Raw genomic sequence first — 24,955 nt, forward strand, 5'->3', positions numbered from 1 at the left:
AGCCCCTAGTTACACTTCCCTTGCTTACCATTTCAATGTTCCCCACCTATTAACATTTCCAAGGGTGAGCTTCTGTCTCCTGACAGCAGAGAGGAGTGCGTACATGCTCCTGTGCTTCAGTGGGGTATAATGTGAAAATCCTTGGGATGACAAAAATACTTTTCAGTAGATCCTACTAAGCTGCAAAGAATTAACATTTGCAAAACAATAATAGACTATTTCACTTGCAAAGTCATTTCTTTGCTACATTCCCACTTCAGCTGCATGTTAACCTATGCAATAGAGGTACTCGTCTATGTTCTTTATCAAGACCTATGTAATTTTTAACATTCAAAGGAACTGATGGAAATGCAGTGGCAGAGTTATTTTTAGGTGCAGCAGCAACAATGAACAATGATCTTGGAGGGCAAAGGTACCGTGGTTTGCCTTTCTGACTTGCAAGTGTGCTAAACAGCTCTTTCATAAGGCAAAGTTCTCGTTTTTCAGACTGCTTCTGCAGGTGCTGATGTTCTTAAGGAGGGCTAAGACATTCCTGCAAGGGGTGTAGAGAGCTTCTTTGTTTGTTTGTTTGTTCTAGGAGAGTTTGTTTCTCTCCTTTATAATTTAGGATCATTCTAATCTCATGTAATTACCTGGAACAGAATAGCCCATCCTGTTGTTCTAGTAACAATATCAGTAAGTGAGCACATAAAATATGCTTTGAGAGCTTCCAGTCTAAGAAGACAAGCATAACTCTCCATTGACTTAATTGGAGCAGCTTTCTGAATGCCATAACAGAACTAGGTAGAAAACCACTTCTGAGAAATTAATGGGAATCAGTTGTCTTACTCCATTTGAAACTTTGAAAATCCCAGCATATATTACAATATTCTTTGAGGAATATGTTTACTGTAAGACAGTCAGAATTATCCAAATTCAGTTTTCCAAAACTCCCTGTTATTCATGTTCCTCATTATCTACCAATTACATTCAAAATTACCTTCATTATTTGAAACCTTGATTATCCAAGCCCATTCTTCGTCCCCTGTGGTACTCTGGTAATTGGTCTTGTACCGCATTCCTCCAGCTGATGCTTCACTGGTTGTGAAATGAAGGTACCATTGTCTGGTGTGTGCTATCAGAAGCACGTCTTTCTATGTGCTGTTCAGCACAGACTTAGTGCAGAGCTATAAAGAGTATGTGTAAAGCTCTTGATCATCTGCCATCGATAGGTAATCAAACAAAGTGGCTCCGTAACCAGCTTCTCCAGCAGCAGATCCAAAACAGCCTTGCTTAAGGTAACTTAATTCTGGAGTATAAATCTACCACAAAGCACCGTCTTTTCACAGGTCCAAATACAGTGTTTTGCTTTATAGGTTATACCAATTTATCTTCAAAATTAGGCAAGATAAATCCCAGACAGATTCACCAAATATTCACCATTTATTTTATTGCTGTCTTGAACCACAGAAGCCCAGATCCGAAAGAGAGAACATATTTTCATGTCCCGCAGACAACAGTGTCAATAATGCTTACAGTTTTTACAGAACCTTAATTCCCAACACATCTGTGGTGTATTTCTACCAAGTCAAAGCTTGTATCCATTAAAACTTTATGTTTGGAATACGGCATCCAACTTCCAAGTAAATAACTTTGTCGTAACTAATATTTAGTAGTTAATTATTATTATTACAATTCCTGAATCATGAGTTCTAGAATGTAACTTCACAATGATCACATTATTTTTTTTTTTAAGATGATGGTGCCACAACTTTAATTAAGACTCAATTCTGAAACATTTTTCACAAGTTGTTTCTTACTCTCAGGTGGAGAGGTTGAATGATGAGCTGACTTCCCCCATTTTAAATGAGGCTTTGCAATTACATGTTGCCATTCCAGCAGGGTGAAGTTTGATAAACTGAATTCAGTGCAGTTTTCTGGTGATGCAGGTCATTTGGACAAGACTTGTCGATGCTGAGCTGCTTTGCGGGAACATATCAGTTTCACTGGCAAATGCCACTGCTCCGATGTTCATGCTAAAAACACTCTTAGAGCATTGTACTCCGCGTGTTGTTTGGTTTCTTCTGTCAGCTTCAGATATGGGTATTTTTCCAGTGGTCTTGTACATTTATACCTGATAAACATGCATGGATGGCTTTGTGTAACTATGAATACTTTTGTTATTTATTTAGAAATAGGGTATATCAGCCAAGAGCAACATAGATGTAGTCATTAGCTGAAATGGGTTGTACAAGAGCGTATCATTACAGGATCTTCTCAGAGCATTACAGCAGTTGAACATGAAGTGGCTTCATATTGGCTTCTACTTTTCCAATTTGGCCGTTGTTTATTGCTTTGGGGCCTTCAAGGATCAAAAGTTTCATGTTATTCTAGAATGTGGTTGTCATTCCCAGTACAAATCTAAGTTTGGGTCTGCAGTAAATTTCCACCAAGTGAAACTTGGATCAGAAGCATGTTTCTGAGCCACAAACTCTCCTACGGCTATTCTCACTGTGGTTCCACTTAGGCACCTGCTATTGCCCGAGGCTGCCCTTGAGGTCAGTCACTAGCAGAAAAGGAGGAATCCTACAGTAAGATACCACTCGCTATGAAGAACTGAGCTCTTAGTGACCTACTTGACATACCCTAAAGGCATTTAAAGGGAATATCAAATAAACGAAAGGCTTGTTTAAAATGAAAAGTTAACAGTTCTGAATCTCACATTTCCCTGCTGCGGCCCTCTGTCTCGTGGAGTCACTGTACTTTGAGTAGCAGTCCTTTGTACTTTGGTGTGCTATCTGGCATGACTTGGTCTATAAGCCATCTGTATTGAAATGAGATATACTGACTTCTTTCTACAGAAAAAATAAAATAATATTTATTGTTAATTTCTTGGAACTAGTGCACCTTTCATTGACATGAATTATTTCAAATAGCTTCATTGGGGTGAGAAGATGAGGCCAAGTTGAAAAAATATATATATCTGTAAAAGCTGCAGTGTGGTCTTAAAACAGTGCTCTTATCATAGTGCACAGAGATCCGTGTCAAAGATTTACACTGATTGCTTTTGGTTCCACTGGAACCACTAATTCTCTGTTTTACTGCTTAAATCTGGTCTTCTGTATTAATGTAAATGTGTACTGAGCTGCCTTATCAAGATCAGCTATGTTTAGATAATTTGTCTTATCTTAATGACGTTTTCTTATTAATGCTACGAAGTGGCATATCAAGATCAGAAAAAATGCATTGTGTGTGGTTTTAATAGAATGAAACAATTTTTGAGTTTTTATTGTAATTTTATTGCATTTTTATTTGTTCTTAATCATCTTTATTGTTCACAGCTATGTTTTCTCCCAAACTAGCAAGTTCTATGATGTACCATAACCAGAACAGCTTTCTTAAATATATTTAAATCCAGTTCTACATATAAAACATGCTAAAGTGTTCCTTCACCTTTTCCTACTATGAAATGTTCAATTTTAATCCAAATAGCCTCTACAGATTTCCTTCCAAAAGTGAGTCACGCTGTTCTGCTGAGCAAGATTTACCCCTGGGGAAGGGCGTCGGTTCTTGCACTGCTGTGGTCTTGCATACATCCTAATTCGGTGGGTGAAGTGGGGACTGAAGTGATGCCTTGACCTATTGTTTTTCTAATGCAGGATTATGTGTGTTTGGTTCATTTTAAGGGCTTTCTGGATGCCTATATGATACAGCTTGTGCACGTGTGTAAGTGTAGGTGTACATGCATGTGCTGTTCCAGTTGTCTTCACTTTCTTCATCACTCCTCCTCCTGTCGTGGTCTGTGGAACCAGTACTGTTTCCTTCACAGAGAGAACTTGCTCCTGTAGCCTTCTAAATGTGGAGAATTGTTCAAGGGCAGGGCAGAAGAAAGATAAGTGACTAGCGGTTGTTTTTCAACTATATTAATTTTATTAGTCATGCATTCTCCTGATATATTTTTTATTATTTTTTTCTGAGCTATGGGACTTCTTTCTGTTAGCAATTAAAGTTTTTGAACAAAGAAAACTTGTGCTTAGATGCAGTGATGAATTCAATACCCCTGCCTGTCTGGGGACAACATTGTGGTGAGTTTTAATACCTGAAGCTTTGTCTGACTGATTCTCTGTGCTTGGGGCACTTGATGCAAATTCATGTAAAACAGAGCATAAGAAAAGAATAATCCCTCACCCAGCTCCCCACAGCGCATTATTACTACATTCCCATCAGCTAACTGATGGATGCGCAGAAGGGGTATTTCATACAGATGCATGAGATGGTTATAAATAATCATTTGTTGCAATCATCTCCAGCTGGTTCTTCTGGCTTCGGAGCTCCCAGCAGCCACGCCAAGGCCTCATTTTCCCATCCTGCTGAGGGCTGGACTGGCTATTGAGCAGCCTTTTGCTCAAAGGACACCATTTCTACATCACTCCCAAATGCTTCCTCCTGTTAGGAAGAGATGGTAACAATATCCATGGTGGTACTGTCTGCATTAATCCTGAAATGGCCAAAGCCCCTGTCTCCAAGGCAGGAGCTTTTGCTGAGAGTTGCTCCATAAATGAGGGGGGTGAATTCGGCTGGGAGGGAGAGGCTGCTGTGCTTTCACAGCGTTCACACAAGCTTACGAAGTACATGAAGCAGTAATAAGTCTCCGTAGGTACCATAGTTTGCGACCTTTATTTTTTCTTTCTGTCTTTCTTTTCTTCTCTCTCTCTCTCTCTCCTATTTTTATTTTTTAGTGCAAACAGTTTAGTCAAAACCAAAATAACAATGACAGGATAAGTTCTGATGAGTTTCCCAAACTTAAAGTATTAATGACAAATTGTTTTCTTATTAACTGTGAACTGTCTTTTATGTCAACATTTTTTTGAATGCTAGAATAGATATTTCAAGAGTTTGAAACTTTTTGAAATGTTCTTAATTTTCAAAATATTCAAGTTAACTTGAATATTTTTCCTACTTTCACCTTTAAAATATATATACATATTTGAGATCTTTGAGTCTTGTGTAAAGGGAAGATTTTTTGTGTTTGTTTTCTTTTGTTTTGTTTTTAATCTTTTTTAAAGTTTCTGGAACAGGAATAGTACTTCCATCCCAATGCCAGTGATGGATTCCTGACTATGCTGAAAATACGCCATTTTACTAAGTTAAAACCTTTTGTAACAAATGGTTTAGAAAACAAACAATATTGGTCAAACCCAGTGCTTCATAAAGACGCAATTACCCTTTCACTTTTAGATATTCTGCCTTTTTCCCCATGTATTTTGTTCTTTTAAAGCCTTAACGTATTAAGAAAACCTGTCAATTTTAATGTTTTAACTGGTTCTTATTAAAAAAAAAGGAAAAAAAGAACTTTATTCCTATCGTTAGAATGTCAGTACCTGCAGAACCTTTATATTTTTTCCTTTATAAAGCTTTGAATTGTTTGAATTGTTCTGTATGAAGTTCAAATTCAGAAATAAAAGTTAAAATGGAAAGTGTGTTTTTATATAGCAAACTAGTGGACTTAACAAGGAAAAAGCTGTGTTTAGTTTTAAAGCTTGTCATATAAAAGGAATTTTAGCTGTTGTTGCTGTTGTTGTTTTGTTTGTTTCTTTCTTTCTTTTCTTTCTTTTTTTTGACCCCCATGGCCAAAAACCATTTTTCCAAGATATCAGAATTAGAGAATGTGTGTACCCAAATAGTTGTGTATGGAAATTTATCATAGGTGCCTTATGGGGCTGATCAGAACCCCACTAAAGGGAACACGGAGTCAGAACTAGACCTTAGATCCAGAATTGCAATAATTTGGGCTTCAAAGCTAGAATTCAGACCAAGCCACTGGAAATGACTACTGTGCCTTTGAATTTTGGCCTCCAGCCTGTGTATTAGCAAAAGGAAAATTGCATTTGAAGTGGTCAGCATGCAGATGTTGGCCATATGTTTTGCATCTCTTGTAGAAGCTGAAGCCTCTTGTGTGATCAACTTCAAGTCATTATGCACTTAACAAATGATCACTTTTCATTAGTGACCCATCATCTTTTATGTGAGCGTATCCTTAGATGCATAGATGCACACGGCGAGTTTGTACTTGTGCTTGGCAAAGCTGAGCGTAGCTTTGGCAGTGCCCGGGTACCCATTGCAGTGTGTCCCTCTGAATGCCAGTCTCAAAGGGCTCCAGTTACTATGGTCTAAAATGTCAATGAAGGCGTGAAAGAGTTTTACAGAAATGTGTGCAGCCTTGACTTTTCGTGCTGAGAGCTAACGTCTTTCAGCATCCTGGCTCTGGCTCTGTGTAGAAACTTCTTGAACGGTGCTTGCTTGGCCACAAGTCTGAGCTTTTCCTTACAGGTTACAGTCGTAATTACACCAACACTGGGAGAAAGGCAGAGTCTGTTAATTTGAGTTATGGAGGAGGTTTACAGACTTTGGTGCATTAAACAACCTCCCCAAGGTTATGCAGGGAGTGGGCTGCTGTGCCCAGTATGTAAGGACAAGTAATTTTGTTGAAATCATAGGTCATCCGTAGGTTTCAGCTCCATTTGAGATTAGTGGTTTGAGGGTAGTGGGTCTGACCCAGTGTTGTTTTACTGCTACTTTATGGTTCCGCACTGCCACTAATATAGCTGGAGTTTTAGCCTACTGTCTACTGGTAGTCTTTGGAAAAATACTGACATTCCTAATTGTTTAATAAATCATTAATGGAGCTTTTAGTGTGTGTGAGGGTGTGCATATTGATTTGTGTATGCATATTTAGGTATTAGGAAAAGAAAGTAAGGCTGTTGAGACTCCTGCAAGATCTGGAGAGAGGAATATCCAATCACAAATTATAATTAGGTGTAAAGGTTTTCCACTCGTTAGAATGGAGAAGTTGACATATTAAATGGCACGTACTGTAATGATGTGGTCTGACTCAGAGTTTGAAGGAAATAACAGCTGTGCACATCAAAGCTTAAAAATAGAAGCTTCATCAGTCAGTAGCGGTTTAGAGTGAATGAAGAAATCATGAAATTATTAATTATGGTGGTTAGAGAAAGGAAACATAAAGTTCAAACTCTCCAAAGGCAGAATGCTGCCTTCAGCCTTGCAGCATGCCTGCCAAAAATCAGCCCCTTGTCCTGCCGAGCCCTTGTGTAAAGGTGGGAGCTGTTGCCCAAGCATAGGCACCTGCTGCTGTTTCAGATACCCTAAGGTGACTCAGACATCCCACCTGGCTAGCAGATATGACACAGGGCATATGGCAAACTCCTGCCCTTCTGGAGTGGCAGCTGGGTGCCCCGAGGCATCTCAGATGGCAGTAGCGCTGCTGCCTAAGGAGCGATCGCACATACACAGAAGTACAGACTCACTTTCACTCGCATCATTAATACGCAGTCACCTGAAGCACATCAGTAGTTCACAGCAGTGTTTGCAGTGGGTAATTGCAGAAAGCAATGAACAGTTTATCTGATTTGAGACTTAGGAGGACTTTTGAGATGAATAGAACATTTATCCAGATTAAAATCTAACCAGGACATAATGTTAAAAGCTATCCAAGTGTTAAAAAGTGTAGTTAAAAACTATGATTTAAAGTTGCAGTGGCTGGTTGTTTTCTTAATGACCTCAAATCCATGAATTCATTCTAACATTTGCCTTTTTATATATTCATAGTTAAATATAACTTGAATGTTGTCCTAATTACATTCTCATGTTAATTTAGCTCTGATTCAGAATTTCTATCATTATTCTTTGTAGAATTATTTTGAAATGATGCAAAGTTCAGTAAAGATGCTCCAGTGTGTGATTGTGCCTTTGAATTATTTATCACATTCAAAGACAGAAATATGGCTAAAATCTAGTTTGAGTTGTAAATGAGTCTTGGTATCATGAGGAGGAAGTGAACATTCTTTTTGCAGAAGGACGTGGTTTATGGGCACATTGTCTGATAGCGGAGGAGCACCTCGTGGCCCCACATGAGCAGAGAGCCTCATGGCTTAATAAGAAAACCTCCATCGCACCAACTGGCAAGGGCTATCTGAGCAGATAAGGCAGATAAGGAGTTGAAGAGGAGAGAGAGAGAGGAACAGAGACAACTTGCACGAGTGACAGAATTAAGCAGGGGAAACAGATGTCCTGCCTTGGTCAGCAGCAGCACTCACACCACCCTCTCTCCCTCTCCTGTGTGCTGTGGAAAGGAGAGCTCTCACAAGCAGTATTTAGCCCTTGTTTTTCGCAATTCATCACAGTGACAAGTAGTACAGTGCTAATATAAGGTTGTAGAAACTATGATTAATGCAAAACTTCATACTTGTGGCTGTGGCCCTGAGCTAGGTAGAGAACAAACAGTTGCTGGTGAGACGTATGCAAGGCTGAGAGGGAATGAAACCGTAGGAAAAAAATTCTAGAGGAGGAAAGGAAATTGTCTTAATGTAAGCAGCAGTTTTGCTAGAGGTAAGTGAGGGGAAATTCTTCATTTATAAATGGTTCGTTGACCCATGATAATAAAGCAGTGCTGCAGAAGAAGGATAATTATCTACTTAAGTATCAGATGCCCTAAGGGTAAAAGCTTCCCTTCTCTCCTTTTGAAAAATGAACTCAGATTAAACAAATGTCCTTTTTCCTGTTTTACTCTTGACGTGGATTTCCTCTTTATGAGTAAAATTAATTAGTTTTTCTATTCCTTTATTCCTGGTATGGAAATCAGGTCTGCCAAGCAAGTTTCCAGCTCATCCCTTGGGCCCTGAGTTCAGCCAATAGCATCCTTTATGGAGGTGCTTTGTACAGTGTGCTGGGAAGGCACAAATAAATTACAGGAGCTTTATTATGCCCAGTAGCTTGCCAAGAGGCACAGCCTTTTAGAGCTAAAAACCCACAAAACCAGATTTTTTTTCCCCGTTCAGGAATGGTTTATTTCCAAGTACCCATTTGCTAAATAGATATTTCTCCTTCCTTAAAATATTTTTAATATTGTGAGCTACAACAAGGGAAAAAGAGAAAATAGTGGTGGCATAGCTGTTGTTGTACCAAACAAAGAAGGGCCAGATTTTCAAAGCAGATTAATGCCCACAGCTGGGGTCAGGCTCCTCCTGTTCTGTTGGGAGCAAAGCTGTGGAGCTTGCTGGAAAAATCTGCTCCGAGTTAAGCAAATATCCATTACAATATTGTCTGTCCTCATCTGGACTCAGAAAAATTGTCAGAATCTGCTCCTACTTCTTTATTACCAGAAATTATCTGTTTTTTCCTCTTATCGGAATTATAAATGTCATTCCTATGAGAAGCTTGGTGAATGTAAGCATGTCTCTCTGTTTATGGAAATAAAACATCTTTCGCATGTGTTAATCATTTTTTATTTCAAATGTTTCATGAGGTTCCTGAAGCTTCTTAAATCATGTCAGCATAACCTTGGTGTGAACCTGTTAACTACAGAACATCTCCCAGTTACATTTCCTGGAATATAGAGAATATTCCTGAACACCTGCAGGCTTCAAGATGCAGTAAAAATAAATATTACTGGAACGCAATGGCATGGAGCTTAATTTTCTTCAAATAGTCCTTTGAAGATAGCACTCATTTTAATAAGGAAAAAATACTGAAGTTGTTAATTTTCACAGCCTTTGGTCAGGGAAATTCAGGCGGTGTTAAAGGTTATTTTAAGGTCTTTATTCTACAAACACAATACTGTAAGTCAGAAAAAAAAATCCCGTTTGCAGGGAACTGAAATGAGAAGCAAGTCCCAAGTGCTTTCTTGTTGGATTTACACAACTGAAACTCTGCTAAGAATTCTGGACACTATTAATAATGTTACAAAATTGACTTTCAAGTGAGGAGTCATAGAAATTATTAATTTCTGTGAACACAGCAGATCAGGTGACTGTGCATAGTGTTTGTGTACTTCCATTGTTTACTTTATAGCTTCATTTCACCGACTCATGAAGCGCTGTTACCAAGGTAGAATAAAATCAGTGTATTTGCAGTGTTGTGAACACAGCGCTTAAAAGCGAAAACTCTGAGGTATCTTACCATATTTCTAAAAATATATAATGTTTATAACAGGTGAGCATTCCTTGTGAATGGTAATTAGTGTGATGTATAAGTAAGTGAGCTGCTTTTAACAGCATAGTGTCAGGTTTTCACATTTAGGTACCTAAAATTAGAGGTGTAAGATCAAGATTTTAAAAAATACGTACTATGTATGTGGAAAAGCACTGTAAAACTGTTGTCTTGGATCACACACCCAAATCCACCTTCAAATCTGTTGGTTTTCACCCATTTTTTTTAATCACAAACGTAAATGTCTCTAACTTCCGAAGATGCTAAATACCAGCAGCTGTGTAGTTCAAAATGGTAACTTTGAGTTTGTGAAAACTTTCTTTTCCTTTAGATGTCTTCATAGTAGCATATGAACCGTATTTTAATCATTTGGTTGGTATCTGAAGGGCTTCAGGAAACTTCTGAACAAAGCATCAAATGATTGACTATGTTTAGCCTCATGTTTTAGTAACCCTCAGAGCAGGAGGAGTTTAGGCAAATCAGGGTGATCAGAAACAGGTTACACGCAGGGGGTGAGACACTGGTCTTTCTGGGCAATCAGATTTGCATTTGTGCCTTGACAATCCAACCTTCAGATGTCCTTGTTTGCCCGCTGCGTCCGGTGGAGCGTTTCCGCGACCTGTGTCCCGAGGAGGTGGCTGATCTGTTTCGTATGGCGCAAAGGGTTGGCAACGTGGTGGAGAAACACTTTGGTGCCACTTCACTCACCATTTCAATTCAGGTTTGTAAATCAGTCAAATAAAAATAAATAAATAAATTAATTAATTAAAAGGTTTCATGATTTATTTTAGCAAGCTTCCTGCCATCTTTCCTAGGCCAATGACAAAAGGGCATTCAAATTTTAAGGGGCGATAAATGCAAAGTAACAATTAAGGAAAAAATTTAAAAGCATATTAATATTTTGCACAGTGGATGGCAATATGCCAGATTTGCCATTGAAAGAGAAATTCTCATTGCTAAGAGGAAAAAGAGAAAAGTTTGGATAATTACTAACTGCCATACTTTGGGCTAAGCCTGGGAACACTCTTAAATGCAATACTTACTCATGAGTGTTTCAGCAAGTACTCCTTTCCCAAGGAGGTGTTTGCAGGATTGAACTTCTAGAGGAGGCAGCCACATCTCTGTCTTCAACAGGTAACCCACAGCTTGGAATGGAAAGGAGTAATTCCTGCTCTCCTACTCACGCACATCTATATGCAGGCAGAGAGATGTGGCCATGTAAATATGTTATCAGTTGTTTTCAGTTATTTGTGCTGGGGTTCTGTGCCAAAAAAAGAGCTTTTTTTTAAAGCAAATCAGGAGACTAAGCCTATTTCCTTAGAATAAGACTTTAAGAAATCATGCTTTGATAAAATTCTCACTTGTCTGATTTTATATTCACAAGGATCAGAAACCTATTGCTAGCTATTCAAAAATACAATCTGAAAGCATGAAAATTAACAACTGTGGGTTTTGTGGTCTAAGATATCGCTTCTCACTCTGCCATGGCCTGATGTGGAAAGGCACCTAGTCTAAAAACTGTGTTGAAGGGACCCCAGGAGAATATGCTAAATTAGCATACAATGAAATTGGATGTAAATGATTAATGAGTGATATTTCTGAATCCCTCTGTGTGATCCTTGTTAGTTCCTCTAACCTGAGACTTCTCCCTTTGCTTACAGGATGGCCCTGAAGCTGGACAAACTGTGAAGGTGAGTGCTTATTATGCAGAATTCAAATTAAGAGACAATTATAAGAACTAATAAAAGATCAAAGCTAGTCATCTGCAGACCATTGCTGTATCGTTATGTTATCCTTGAGATCAAAAAATCCCAAGTGTACAATAGCTGTAAATACTTTTTATTGAAATTGTACTGGATAATGTTTACAGTTTTTTTTCTAGACTAAAGTTTTCAATCATGAAAATATCTTTTCCAAGCTGCTGGGTATATTTATGCAAGGGAAGCCATAGAAAAGAGGCATCTGTTTAAGGTTTTTGTGTTTGTTTTATGGAGAAAATATTGCCCTTCCATTCTTAATCTCTTTGTTTGTCTTTTTATTGCCTAATGAGTTGTAGATAATTATAGGAACAGTTAAACTGAACCACATTATGAAAATATACCTTTTGTCTCTGCTTGCTCTCTACATATTCATATCACATTCTTGTTACTGAAGTTCAAATGTAATGGAGCCAGTGAAGCTTAAAAACAGATTTTAAGTGTACTTCTGAAAAAAAAGGCGGGGGGTGGAAGGGAAAAGGATTTATGATTATACTCTCCACTTGAGTAATAACATAGATAACATCCAAGATGGCTCTCCAGCCATGTTTCACTGCCTCGTAATGCAAATGCAAATGCATGTGTAGTTAGATTATATGCCTGAACATTAGATAAAGGCTATTTTTTACATTTGGAATCAAAGGAAAGTCAAATATGGCTATGGGTTAGCACTTTGTAAAATCAGATTAGATGGCTCAAAGAAGCTGTTTGGGTTGATTAAGATAACTCTAACAACCAAATGATAGCATATAGAAACATTTTACTTTTTTCCAATTTGCTTGTATTGACCTTATTTTTCCTGTGCCTTTTTGTTGCCTGCTTTGAATATTTAGCAGGGAGGTGAAAGGGAGAGAGAAGAAGAAATTAGAAAATCCCCAAGCTTTGGGAAGCTGAGCAGTGATGAAGGAATGTAATACAATTTACTGCCATACTGCAATAAAACTGATTCCTCAGGTCATGACTTAGAGTTCATTGGGTGGGTTTCACTGGGAATGCCTATAGTTGGGTGAAAGTCTCACAGTTTAAATACCTTCCTGAATAAATTTCATCATTAAACGTGGACATGTCTTAGCAAGTGGATCACAGGATTTCTTTTACTATCTTGAACAAGTATTTTTTTCCTGCATAAAAAAGGGCTTTATAGGGACGATTAAATTAAAATGTGAGAAAATTTTCTAGTATGAATGAGCAAAACCAGATGTAAAAATCCCCATCTTGTGTGATTATGAACAATAACAGATGCTTACGTAGGCCTTAAAGGGGGAAAAAAATCTGTATCGTTTTGTGTTCATACCGGAGACAAAGTACATTAAGCATTAATCTATCCGGTACATTGCAAATGGTAGCCACCCTTAGTGCTTCCATCTTATACTTTTAATGAGCAATGAGATGAAAATGACCCACTCTTACAGCAGTGAACCCCTAGACTCCATAATAAAGAGTGTGTATTCATAAATTGGAGGTTAGCAGTTTGCATTTCTCTACTTTTCTGCTTCATTGGGCTGCACTGTAATTTATCATCATCACTTTAGGATGTTTATCATCTGAAAATGCCAACAACTATTTTCTTCAGAGGACTTAGAGCTTTCAAAACTGGAATTGGGGAAGAAATTACTATGATCAAGATCTTCTTTAAAGTGAACAATAGGGAGGGTACATAAATAGCTGGTTCCACTTAAATTCCTTTGAATCAGAAAGTTTGTAAAACCACGTGATCTACAAATAATTTATGAACTTTGCATTCAATGTCATGTGTTTCTGTATGTGTTTTTTAAATGTATAAAAATGCACAATAACACAGTTTTCCTCTAAGGGAACTTGTAATTAAAATTTCTGGAACAGATTTAACATTAGGAAAACATTCTAATAGTAAGAATAGCAAAGCATCACAATAAATATCCAAGGGAGTTTGTGGAGTCTCTGTTTCAATAGGGTAGGCAAGCGTATGTCAGGAGCTAATTAGGTGTAGCTGATCTAGCTCTGAATGGGGGCACACACCAGATGGCTTCAAGAGTCTTTTCTATTTGTATTTTGTATAATTCTGGATACCTGTATAGATATAAGCTACTACATGCACTACACGGGAAAAGAATTACAGGAAACAGGGGACGCGTACTGGCTGTTAAACTGATCAGTGCAAAACCTCACTACAAAATGGGAAAAGCAATCAGCTTGGTGGAAAATAAAAACTGAGAAATTTTATCTGAAAAAAGATTAGGAAATTCTCTTTATTTTTCAACAAGGAGAAATAGTAATCCATGTCCAAGAAAAATCTTGGACTTGAGTTTGATTATGTCTCAGGTCTTTCTTTGCTATGGAGATGCCTGAGATATGTGCAGTGCGTGCACCAGGTTTAAAGGAGATCGCTCTCTTAGAGCAATTTTGGATAGAAATCCACGGTAAGATATTGTTTGCTAATGTTACATGTTCGTTGTGTTGGCATGAAACCTGCTGGTGCGTGCATGTTTCAGTACTGCAATGTCAGGATACTTCAGTGGTGCCTGTACTGAAACCATACTAGTTATCTAATTGGAAGCTGTTTATAGAATCTAACACAGCTCCATTATTACTGTACTCCTTTCCTTGTTTATACTGTCCTCCTGTGAATCTAAACTATTGGAGCCTGCAGGATGGCATTTTAGGGAAGCTCCTGGTCCTTTAAAATTCTCCCATTAATGAGGTCTGTATGTTTGTCTTTGGAAGAAACATATCTGATCCTCAGCTCACCAGTAGTTTGGAAGTATAGATGGCTCTTTTCTCAGCCTTTAGCAGCAGGAAAGAATACATTTGATGAGGAATTCTGAATCACATCCCAGGTCTCAGACCTTAAAGTAGTACAAAGTATTCCTTCATAATCTTTTCCACAGCTGCCCATAGATTGCATACATTCCAGCCCTGTCACCTATTCATGACAGGGAGAAATATCCCTCTCCAAAGGTGGTCACAGACTTGCACACTTTGTGTTTTACTGTAAGAGCTTCTTGCACCAACTCACAACAGAGAACCTGAGCTTCTCTAAGCAATGTGTGAGCAAGCATAACCATCTTCCAGCATTAAACATATTTTGAATTCTTATTTCATACTACTTGGGGGGGAGGAAATTGTATTTAGGTTCTCTCTTAAAGAATATTTATATCCGCAATTTTGAGCTCTGTTTTTCTTACTGAAACAAAACCTACAGAGTCCTTGTGTCAGGAATGGAGAGTGAGTTTCACACTGGTTCTATTTGTGAATGCCTTAAATATCCAGGCAATTTCATGGATCAGGGAAATCAGCTCTGCATCTTAATGCAGAGCTCTTATTGCCATGTCAAGTGAGTGACGTTTCAAGATTTTCCCCAGTATATTTTATAGCTTTCTTTCCAACATCAAGTCAGCAAATGCTCTAGCTGCCTTGGTGGATGTATGGCGTAGTGTAGAATAAACTCTCAGGTTTACCTTTTATGTGAGATTCAATCACAAGAAACTCCATGCACTCTGTACTCTGTAAAGGCTAAACAAATCAAGCTGGCAGGAGCATGATGCAACTAATTTATCTGTAGAGACAAGATAATATTGCACAGCAAGTGTCCATTGTGCAAACACATATGAACACACACTCTATTTTGCAGCAGTGTTGAAGTCTCCGGCAGCTCAGCACCTCCACTGTTATCCATGACAAAGTGCCTGCTTGCCAGTTACAGGTTCACCTAAATAAATGAGAAATTGAGGCTGATGGTGGCAGTGTAGGTATATGTGCAGAAATTTATTTTGTATGTCACATATTGCACTAATTATTTTACACTGAGAAGATTGCCTTACCGTTATTTTTGATGTACATGTTTTTCTTTTCCAGATGTGTTTTTAATGCTATGTTAAATGAATCCACCTGGCTTGCATTCCTTAGAAATCTTAACCTGAACTGTAGATTCTAGGGTTTATGTAAGCCCACAGGAGACTGCTCTTTCACACTATTTGTCTACCTGTCCCTGGACCTAGAGTACTGGACTTCAGGTCTGAGTCTTTAAATTTAATCAGATCACGTTGCAGCCTGATTGCATAAGAAGGATTAAATTCACTAACTGCAACACTTCTGATGCCTCAGCCTGCTTTCCTTGCAGACTGGCAGATATGTCTTTGCTCAATGGAGTATTAGAGGTCATCTTTTGCTCTCTTAAAACAATAATTAATAATAATTATAGTAATAATAATAATAAGCTGGCATTTGAGAAATGTAAAAAATTTTTACCTCTAAATGATTTAAAAATTTCAAGCAGAAAAAAAAAAAAAAACAACACGGAAAAAGCAAGATTTTGAAAACCAGATTGTACTGAAACATGAACAAATGGTCTTGTTTGCTTTACTCTTCGGAACCATGATTCTCTTCAAAGCTTGTGGGATGTCCAGAAATGACTTGATTAAGTACAGGAGTCTCTTCAAAGTGTGTTGAGAACCACACTAAAAATATTTTGTTGGAGTATATGTAATATTGCAGATGGGTAATCAATGCAGCAAATTCAGCAGTTTTAGGGCTGGTATGTCTGTTTTCAGCTCATAATTTTCTTTCTATTATGGTACTATACATGGACTGGGGTGATTTTCGTGGGATGTTAATGGTGTATATTTTCAAAGCTAGGACTATACTGGCCCTTACAGCCACAGGGAAGCAGCTGGGGCATCCAAATTGTTTGCCTTATGCCAACCACCATGTAAGGTCTTTTGCTGGCTTTTAGTTTTCTGCTCACTCTAAATAATTCTTGCCCTTTCCTTCAAGACCCTTTCCAAAATTGGCCTTGTGTTGGTCTAATAGCCAGACCTATGTTTTCTATAGCAAAATTAATGGATATAGCCACAAAATCTCATTTATTTATTTATTTATTTGTTTGTTTGTTTATTGTCAGGACCTTACTCCTGTTCACTGCATACATTGTATTGCTTTTTGTTTTCCATGCTCATAGGCCGCCAAAAAGCACTGGTCCCAGATGGGTCTTTAGACCCTTCCTTAATACATATAATAATATGCAGGACCTAGAATAAAAACATTTCTTAAGATCCACTTAATTTGTACTGGTCCATTCCTGTTCTTAAAAAATTGTAGTGGCTGACAAAAGAGGCGTCTGTGTCTAGTATACAACCATGTAAAGCTGCAGAGGTTTTTTGAAGGCTGAAAGAGATCAAAGAAAATTGGGAATTTGGAAATAGCCCAGTGATTGATGGACATGACACCATCTTAACTGAGAATACCAAAGGCTCCAAGGCACTGATAAATGGAAATGAAGACCTGGATAATGAAGTCTGAGCTAGAAATATCAGGCTGTGAGGTTACCCGAAGGGATGGAGACAAGTTTTCAAAAAATTCTCTTTGGCAGTGAATTACTGCTAAGTTCACCATTCAACCAAACATCCAGATACTTCTGAATCTGGATGATTTTTAATTTCCAGCAGCCAATGTCATGCTGTACCCCTGACCAGCAATCACAGAATATCTGTGTGGACTAGTCTGTAAAGAAAACAAAAAAAAAGAAAACCAAACCCATAAGATTTAAAAAGTGCAACTAGAAATGAGGAAGGTAAAAGAGAAATTTCAGAAGATTTATACTGAAGAATGGTAATGAGAAGGAAGATTTTACTATTCTGTGCTAGCAATTCTCCTCTCCTTTCTTACCATATGGATTTCTTAGATGAATATTCTCTTTATGTAGTTTAATTCCAAAAATACCCCCTGAGCTATTCAGAGTTATTGACACTGTCTAAATTAAACTATAATAAGCAAGTAAGTGGGCTCAAATGCTTGTTTAATTTGCCTTAGTGTACACTCAGATATTAAAAGTCATGCAGCTCCCTTGGCTACATCCAGCATCTAGCTCATCACTTGCTCGGCATGACCACCTTCTGCAGGAGACCTGCAGGGTGCAGTTTGCTGGCTTTTTTTTTTTTTTTTTTTTTCCCCCAAGAGACAATGGGTGAGAGCTAAATCACAGGGAATGCATGCAGACCTGCAAGAGTACTTGCATGTGCATAACATGAAGTATGTGTGCCATTCAGGAATGGCTGTGGGAGCACAGAAGCGCCTCTCCCAGTCCTCAGCAGAGCCACATCAGGCATCAGCAGAGCCCCATGTGCCTGGAGAGAGGCTGGGGCTGCGGGTGGCTGTGCCTGCAGCCTGTCCACGTGGAAAGCAAGCACTTGCTCTGCAGAGCCCTGCTTGTGCTGGGACACTGCTTCATGCTGCCCACAGCGACCTGGCTGATTACTGCAGGGAAGGGTTAAACTCTGCTCAGGGCTCCCCATGCTCTACCCTTCTCCTTGCAGCTCCAGGACAGCCCATGCCTGGCTTGAAAAAAATGCTTTAAATATACTTCCTTTCTTTTTTTCCTTCTTTCTTTTTTATTTTAATTATTTTTTCTGGAGCGTCTTCAGATATTTACAATTTTCATGACAGAAGAATCTTGAACAAATCAGTCATTCGGAAAGGTTTATTTGGGAGGTTGAAGGCTCTTCTTTTTTCTTTCTTTTTTTTTTTTTTTGTCTATGAACAGTTTCATTTCAAAAAGAGAAAGTATTTCTAGCTGAAAGGTGGAAAAATTTTCCTCTGCAAATGTTATAACAGGGTATTTTGAAAACAAAACTTTTTCTTCATGGAAACAAAACCTCTTTTGCAAACTCTCTGTTTCACTGAATTGGTATTTTCTGACAAAAAAAATACAAACAGAAGATGGGGAGGGATGTTGAGAAATTCATGAATTGCTGCTCTTCATTTGCCCCACGATAACTGAGATTAGGATCAAAAATCCTATGTTTTAATTAGAAAGTGTCTTTCACTTCTTTGTTCCCATGTTACAGCAATATGTTTTGCATTTAAATCATTCTCTGTCCTAGAGTATGTACAATCAATCAAATGCCACTCTTGAGTACAGGTCCTACAAATACCCTATTGTACTGCAAATGCAAAACCTCTTGAAATCCCAGACAATGCATGAGGTCTAAAATCATTAATAGCATAGTCAAGAATGTCTGATTAATTTTTGTGTGGTTAGTGTATGAATTTCTTTCCATGCTCCATCTCATCCATAATACTTCTCTTTGTCAAGCTCATATCTTATAAACCTCTTCATTTTACAGGGAGCATGCTTGCTTTCTTTTTTGTTTCTTTTTCATATTTTTGGTTACAAAAGATTGCTTTCAACTAGAATGTAACTCTCCAAGAAATGTGCAAAATCTATGAAAGTATTCCTATTTAATTCAGACATGTAACTTGATGCTGTTGTGTTTTGTATTAGGTGAAAATTGTTTATTAAGCAAGTGTTGCAAAGCTATATTTCAGTTTAATAGGTTTCTGAATAACTCTTTCTAAAAATTAATACAGTGCTTTATAGCAGAATACTGTGTCCCAGTGTTCTGGCCTCATGTGGTTTGCACTTTTTGTAGATTCACAGAATGGTTTGGGTTGGAAAGAAGCTGAAAGATGACCCAGTTCCAACCCCGAGCATGGGCGGGGACACCTCCCACTAGTAGAGGTTGTCCAAAGCCCCATCCAGCCTGGCCTTGAACACTTCCAGGGATGGTGCATCTACAACAACTCTGGGCAGCAACTTCTCTTTGTCTTTGCATTCTTACCTACCAGGAACTGCTTTTACTTCTCCAAAGATCCACCACGCCAAGGGGTCAGGAGTGAAATGGAATGCTTTTCTTCATACTGATGCAGCACTTCTATAAGCAGGCACTTACCCACTTTTAAACTGCTTTGTGGTTGAGGTTATTGGGTGTTCTTGCCCAAAGGCATTTTCAGCTGACTGATCTGTGTTAAACTTCGGTGCCTTAGCTGTGAGACTGGATGCTGTAACATCTGAGTCTCCTAGGAAGGACAGAGTCAGTGCTTTGCTCGTGCTAATGACCCATTTTCAGCCAGACAAAGGGAATCCATTTATTAGAGCCCTGGCTGTCTTATTAATCCAATAATAAAAATATTAAGCTGGACCATTTGTCCCTTAAAGTCACCTCCCCTTCAAAAAAATAAAGAGCTCTCTACCTAAAACGGTCCCTGCAGTTCCCCAGAGAGTCTGCACAGATTGAAAGTTTGTTACCAAAACTTAGCAAATATGGAGAGTGTATGTAATGTTTTTGCACCTAGTAGCAGGGGAATGGAGGTCTTTGCCAGCTCAATGCCCCTAGAAAGGTTTTATCACATGAAAGAGTAGGTGGTTACACTGTCCTGTAACCTACTGAAAATCTAAGCACATGTGAGATATAAGTACATTTGATCTAGTCCACACATTTTCATCTGTTCTGGCAGCACCCTATTAGCCCATGTAGGATTTATTTGTGAGAAAGAAAAGCCTCTCCTTGAAATAATTTAGAAATGGAAAACCAGGGTTAAAATAATAGAATAAAACTTGCTCAGTAAGCTCCAGACAGGATGACAGGGTGAAGAGTATGTAATATTTTTGCAGCTGAAATAAAAATAATGTCAGGAGTTCTGGACACTTCAATGGGTTTTTTATCATGCTCATTGCAAGCCAGACTGGAAAAGCCAAGAATGTCCAACGAAACAAAGCAAAACCCCTCTCTCAAGGCTCATTTCCCTTTTCCCTCCTGAAAGCTGCTTCAATGCACTCTGGCAACATCTCAGAGATAGGGTCAGTGCTCACTCTGTAAAGGGGGAATCCTTTGCTACGGCAGTTCCAGGGAAAAAGGACAGCATGCCCAAGTGGAGGACCCTGAGAAACTAGTTTGGTTTTCATCATGGATGAAACATATTCGGGTTATGTCTAAATGGTCAGATGCAAACAACCAAATGGTTTCTCTCTGCTGTACTTGTTATCATGGGCTCAGGTCTGGGCTAATAGGCTGCCCCTGTTTCTGGACTGGGACTAACACATAAAGTCCAAACAAATTTGTTTCTGCCTGTACCTGTGTGCTGTACCAGTGCTAAGTGAGGTGTGTGCATGTACACATCTCCTCTAAACAAATCCTGCCCAGTAGCGCTTCAGAGCAAGACTGTGCAGCCAGGGGCAAGGATATCTATACCCTGCAGCAAAGGCAGAAGATTGGAAAGCCATCCTGTATTTGCCAGATTGCTCAGGTCTTTTGAAGGAGAAAAATGGTTTCTCTTTTGGCAATCTCCTAGGTTATTACCTCTGAAAAATCAAACCATTTTCTTTTCTCTTTCTTTATACTTTCTGTGACTTACCTCCTCCACTGCTACCTTAGAGAACATAAAATGAAGTTTCTTGCCTGACATCACTGATCCAAATTCTCTCTGTGAGAGGCTGGAAGAAAATAAACCAGACCAGATGGAAAGTGCTCATGTGAATGATTGTCTTGATCTTGCTGCTAAAGATGTCAAAAATCTGAAACGGTGAATTTCTTTACTTGATTTCTTGAATGCTGAGTCTAGTTCTTAGTATTTGAAATAGAGATAATGCCCAGAGGTAGCACTCTTTCTGTCTTTTTCTTTCTGTTTTTTTTTTTTCTTTTTTTAAACAAAAGAAACTGATCCGTGAATGAGCTTTATTAGTTTTCCATTGAGAAGGTGTAGAAGAGGCAATGAGGCCATTTAGACCGTGATATTTTCTTATGCAGCCTTCTAGCATGCCTCAACTCTTTTGGAGAGGAGTTTTCATTACAGGGTGGCATTTCTGTCCAGACTAAAGAATGGATCAGTTGAGACCATATTTAATGGATGCTTTTTTTCTACAAATAAGTCATCTTTGAACAGAACCGAAGCCATTATTTCAACTGGGACCTTTTGGTGAAGTCACAATGGGATAGATTCAGGATTGTGGCATAGTAGAAATGTATCTGTAACCTGTGTTCAATTCTCTGAGTCCCATATAAATAGAATAACCTTGATGTCGAAGGACAGATTATTCTCTGATATAAATTATTTAGTTCACTTGTGAAAATATATGAGCTAAATCAGTGGAGCTTCTGCCGTTTCCATACAAACACTTTTGACCCTACTTGTGCAAGTAATTCTTCGAATTCATACAGTTTATAATTTGAACCTACAATTGTTAGTCATGTGTAAATCTAATAATTTTGTATGTTAAGTTGCATTGTAAGATAGTAACCTATGAAGCAAGTTTTAATGTAGTGTTTTTATTTCTTCTTTAGATATCTTCTACTTCACCTAAAGAAGTTCACTGTTACAGTAACTATCAAGTTTTTTTTTTTAAAAAAAAAAAAAAAGGAAAACTCCCAGAATTTATTAGGTTCTAATAAACTCCCCCTCAGTGCACATACACTTAGTATCTTTCATTAACGTTAATGAGAATTATGCATGTATCCTGGGGAGAACAGGCTCTGTTATTTCTCTTTTATTTCTTTTCCTTGTTTTCAGTATTAAATCTTATCCTGCAGTCAGTTCTATAGGGCATACATGCATTCCTGCTGCTCAGTTATTTGCTCTATTTAATATATATAGTTTGAGCACTTCCTTTTGCATAGTGAAAGTAGAAAGTTAATAAATTAAAAAAAATCTAATAGAATTTGTGGGCACACATAAAAAAGGGATATGCAAATTAATGAATTAATAGATTACTATTGATTAACAGTAGGGCCTAATTAAATAATAATTTTTTTTCCCACACAATTACTTGTTTCATGTTATTAAATGATTGAATCCATAACTAGTTTTGAAGCTCTGACTTTGACTTAAATGAGGTGCTCAAGAGAGCAAAGTTGTGATTAGGAGCAACAGAGGCAGGGCCTAGTCACATGGATTTATGATTTAATTCTCTGTGTAATCCAGTTTAGTGTAACAATTGAGTTTCCAAAAAAAAAAAAAAAACCAAACTATAAGCAACCTTTGATTAGCTTTTGTTGACAAAAATAAATACAAAATATGGGATAGTTTATTAAGTATCTGTACCATGTTGAGAAGAGTGACTCCCTCAGAAAGGCTATTTCTGTACCTGAAGTAGCCTTTTTTTTTTTCCCCATTTCCTGCACTTTCTGCTGTGCTCCACAGCTGTCAGTCATTCTCCAGGCCCCAGTCCAGTGCATGACAAAGATCCAAAATCTAGAGGAAACAAAACTCATTTCTGTGAGATTTTTTTTCTTCTTATAAATAACACAGCTTCATCATTCCTCATTTCTGAGGTAGACATCAATATTTCATAGAAAGCATTAAGACTAATAAACATGTGATGGTCTTGGGAAGTAGGCACGTTGCAGAAGGAAAGCATGCAAATAAAGCTCTTCTGTTTGACACACTTCCACGTAATTGGGAGTTTTAAGAGCAGACCGTAGGAGCATGAAATGAGTCTTTCAGCTAATTCCCTTCTGCATGAAAAATGCCATGTGCCAAAACACTGCTGTCCCAGGCGAGGAAACTCCTTGGGTGCAATTCCTCAGCACAGTGCTGTGCCACAGCAGCTCCCCGATGGCATCTGTGCCTCAGGTGTTGCCGACCTGGTTGGCTGTATAATTAACAGCAGATTGCAAGACGAGCTAGCAGTTAGGGCTGTGTTTTGCTTGTATCTGCTGGGCTTGCCCGGCAGCAGATTGAAGCTGGGAGGCAGATTGCTGGCTTTCTGTTGTAAGAAAGCACTGAGTCTACCTGCATGGGAGACTGCATATCTGTACGGACCCGGGCATGCATCTAGTTGTGGGCAGCACGTTATTGCTGAGCTAGCTTGCTGCAGCTAGGCTAGAGAAGGGATTTAGTACAGTTTTGCCTTGGGCAGAGCACTGCTCTAGGGTGGCTCTACTTCCTGGAGCATCTGTGTGTCATACCCTGAAGAGTTTTGCTTGCTGTTGTGAATCCTGGCCTTTGCTTGACTGAAGCCAAGCTGCTGTTGTAGGGCTCCCCTGGCTGCGGTGACTGCGTGCCGATGGGTGCTGATCACTGGCAGCATGTGCATTAATGTCACTGACAGAGAGGAGCACCTAAGCAAAGCCCACTTAAGAGAAACATGGCTTCACTTCAAGTTCTTTGAACTTACTGCAGGGTTTTGGCACTTTGGGGGTTTTGAAACAGTCGTATATTAAATTTGTTGTTGTCTTTTCTTGAGAGCTGGAAAGGTGTCCTTCACTTGTTCCTTCCACAAAATGTGTGGAGCAACTTTTAAAACACCTCTCCGAGTTCTTTCCATTTTCTGATGATTACATTGAATTTCCTTATTAATGTTTCCAAGCATTTTTTAATCACGTGGATATATAAGCAGAAAAGTTGTTCTGTCGTTGTGTGCCTGGTTGACTCTATAATTAGCAGCAGATTGCAATGAATGACATCCTGTTTCTTAACGTTTAGGGCTGTGTTTAGCTTATGTTGGGTTGAGTTGACCTCAGCAGGTCCAGGCTGGCAAACAGATGTCAGCTCTGTTTAGCAGAACACCTTCTGGTCACTCCAGTAAAACAGGACAAGTGTGTGTTTATAGAAGTGAAAGGCAGAATATTTGCAGTAACTGTTGAGCGGAACATGCAAACAAATTTCAATAGGCAAGCAAAGACAGGTTGCAAATCCTATTGGGAAATGATAAATTGCTGTTAAATGTTATAATTATCCCGTGACATTCAGGACTGAAACTAGGCTAAATTTTGCTGAAAACTTAGAAAAAAATAATGGAGAGAGGTAATGTGATTTAATATATTAGCCATAGAGTAAGTGAAAAGAAATGAGAACACAACAGAAAATTAATATTTATATTTTACCAGTATGTAACAGGCTTTGTTAAGAAATGTCTGAAAGCGAAGAAGAGTTTGTTAGACAAATTATAATTTTAATTGCAGACGTAATTGATTATACTCAGCATGCTCATTAGGTTAAGGGAGAATATGAGTCAACTCTCAAGGTCATTACAGTAATAGATATTGTAGGCATGTAATTTGTGATGAGCTGGTTCGTGAACATCTAATTGCTCATTCATGGCAGCGTGTCTGGCACTTTTACTCCCCATACACCTCTTTGTCCAATTTATTTAACTCCCCTTAATATTCCTGGGCCAAATTTACTGTGGGAGGCATCAAGCAGTGAATTTTCAACCTCCAAATTATTACACCACTTCACCCTTTTTGTGCCTCAAAGACAGAGTCTGCATTACTAAAAATTAGTGGTCTGGCACTAAGCAGGATACATCACAAATAGAAATACTCACCCACAGAGACAAGCTAGAATTTCTCATTGAAAACAGCTGTTCCCTGCCCTCCCCAATGGCAGTCATACATTGGAAAAGGATGCCAAAAGAGATGTTCTTTTTTTAAAAAATGCACCATTTAATCAGAACTTTG

The 24,955-nt window shown here is 38.5% G+C and overlaps 1 protein-coding gene across 10 annotated transcripts in view; it reads left to right on the plus strand.

The window, feature by feature from the left end:
• Nucleotides 1–24,955, plus strand: part of FHIT (fragile histidine triad diadenosine triphosphatase) — a 560,843-nt gene that overhangs the window by 412,079 nt on the left and 123,809 nt on the right. For all 10 annotated transcript variants that reach the window (XM_067003237.1, XM_048073721.2, XM_067003234.1 and 7 more), the window contains 2 exons: nucleotides 10,563–10,708; nucleotides 11,649–11,678. In XM_067003237.1, coding sequence (XP_066859338.1) covers nucleotides 10,563–10,708; nucleotides 11,649–11,678 — 176 coding nt within the window. The remainder of the gene's footprint in view (nucleotides 1–10,562; nucleotides 10,709–11,648; nucleotides 11,679–24,955) is intronic.

The sequence above is a fragment of the Anser cygnoides genome, chromosome 10, assembly GCF_040182565.1.
Source record: "Anser cygnoides isolate HZ-2024a breed goose chromosome 10, Taihu_goose_T2T_genome, whole genome shotgun sequence".
NCBI classification, from domain to species: domain Eukaryota; kingdom Metazoa; phylum Chordata; class Aves; order Anseriformes; family Anatidae; genus Anser; species Anser cygnoides.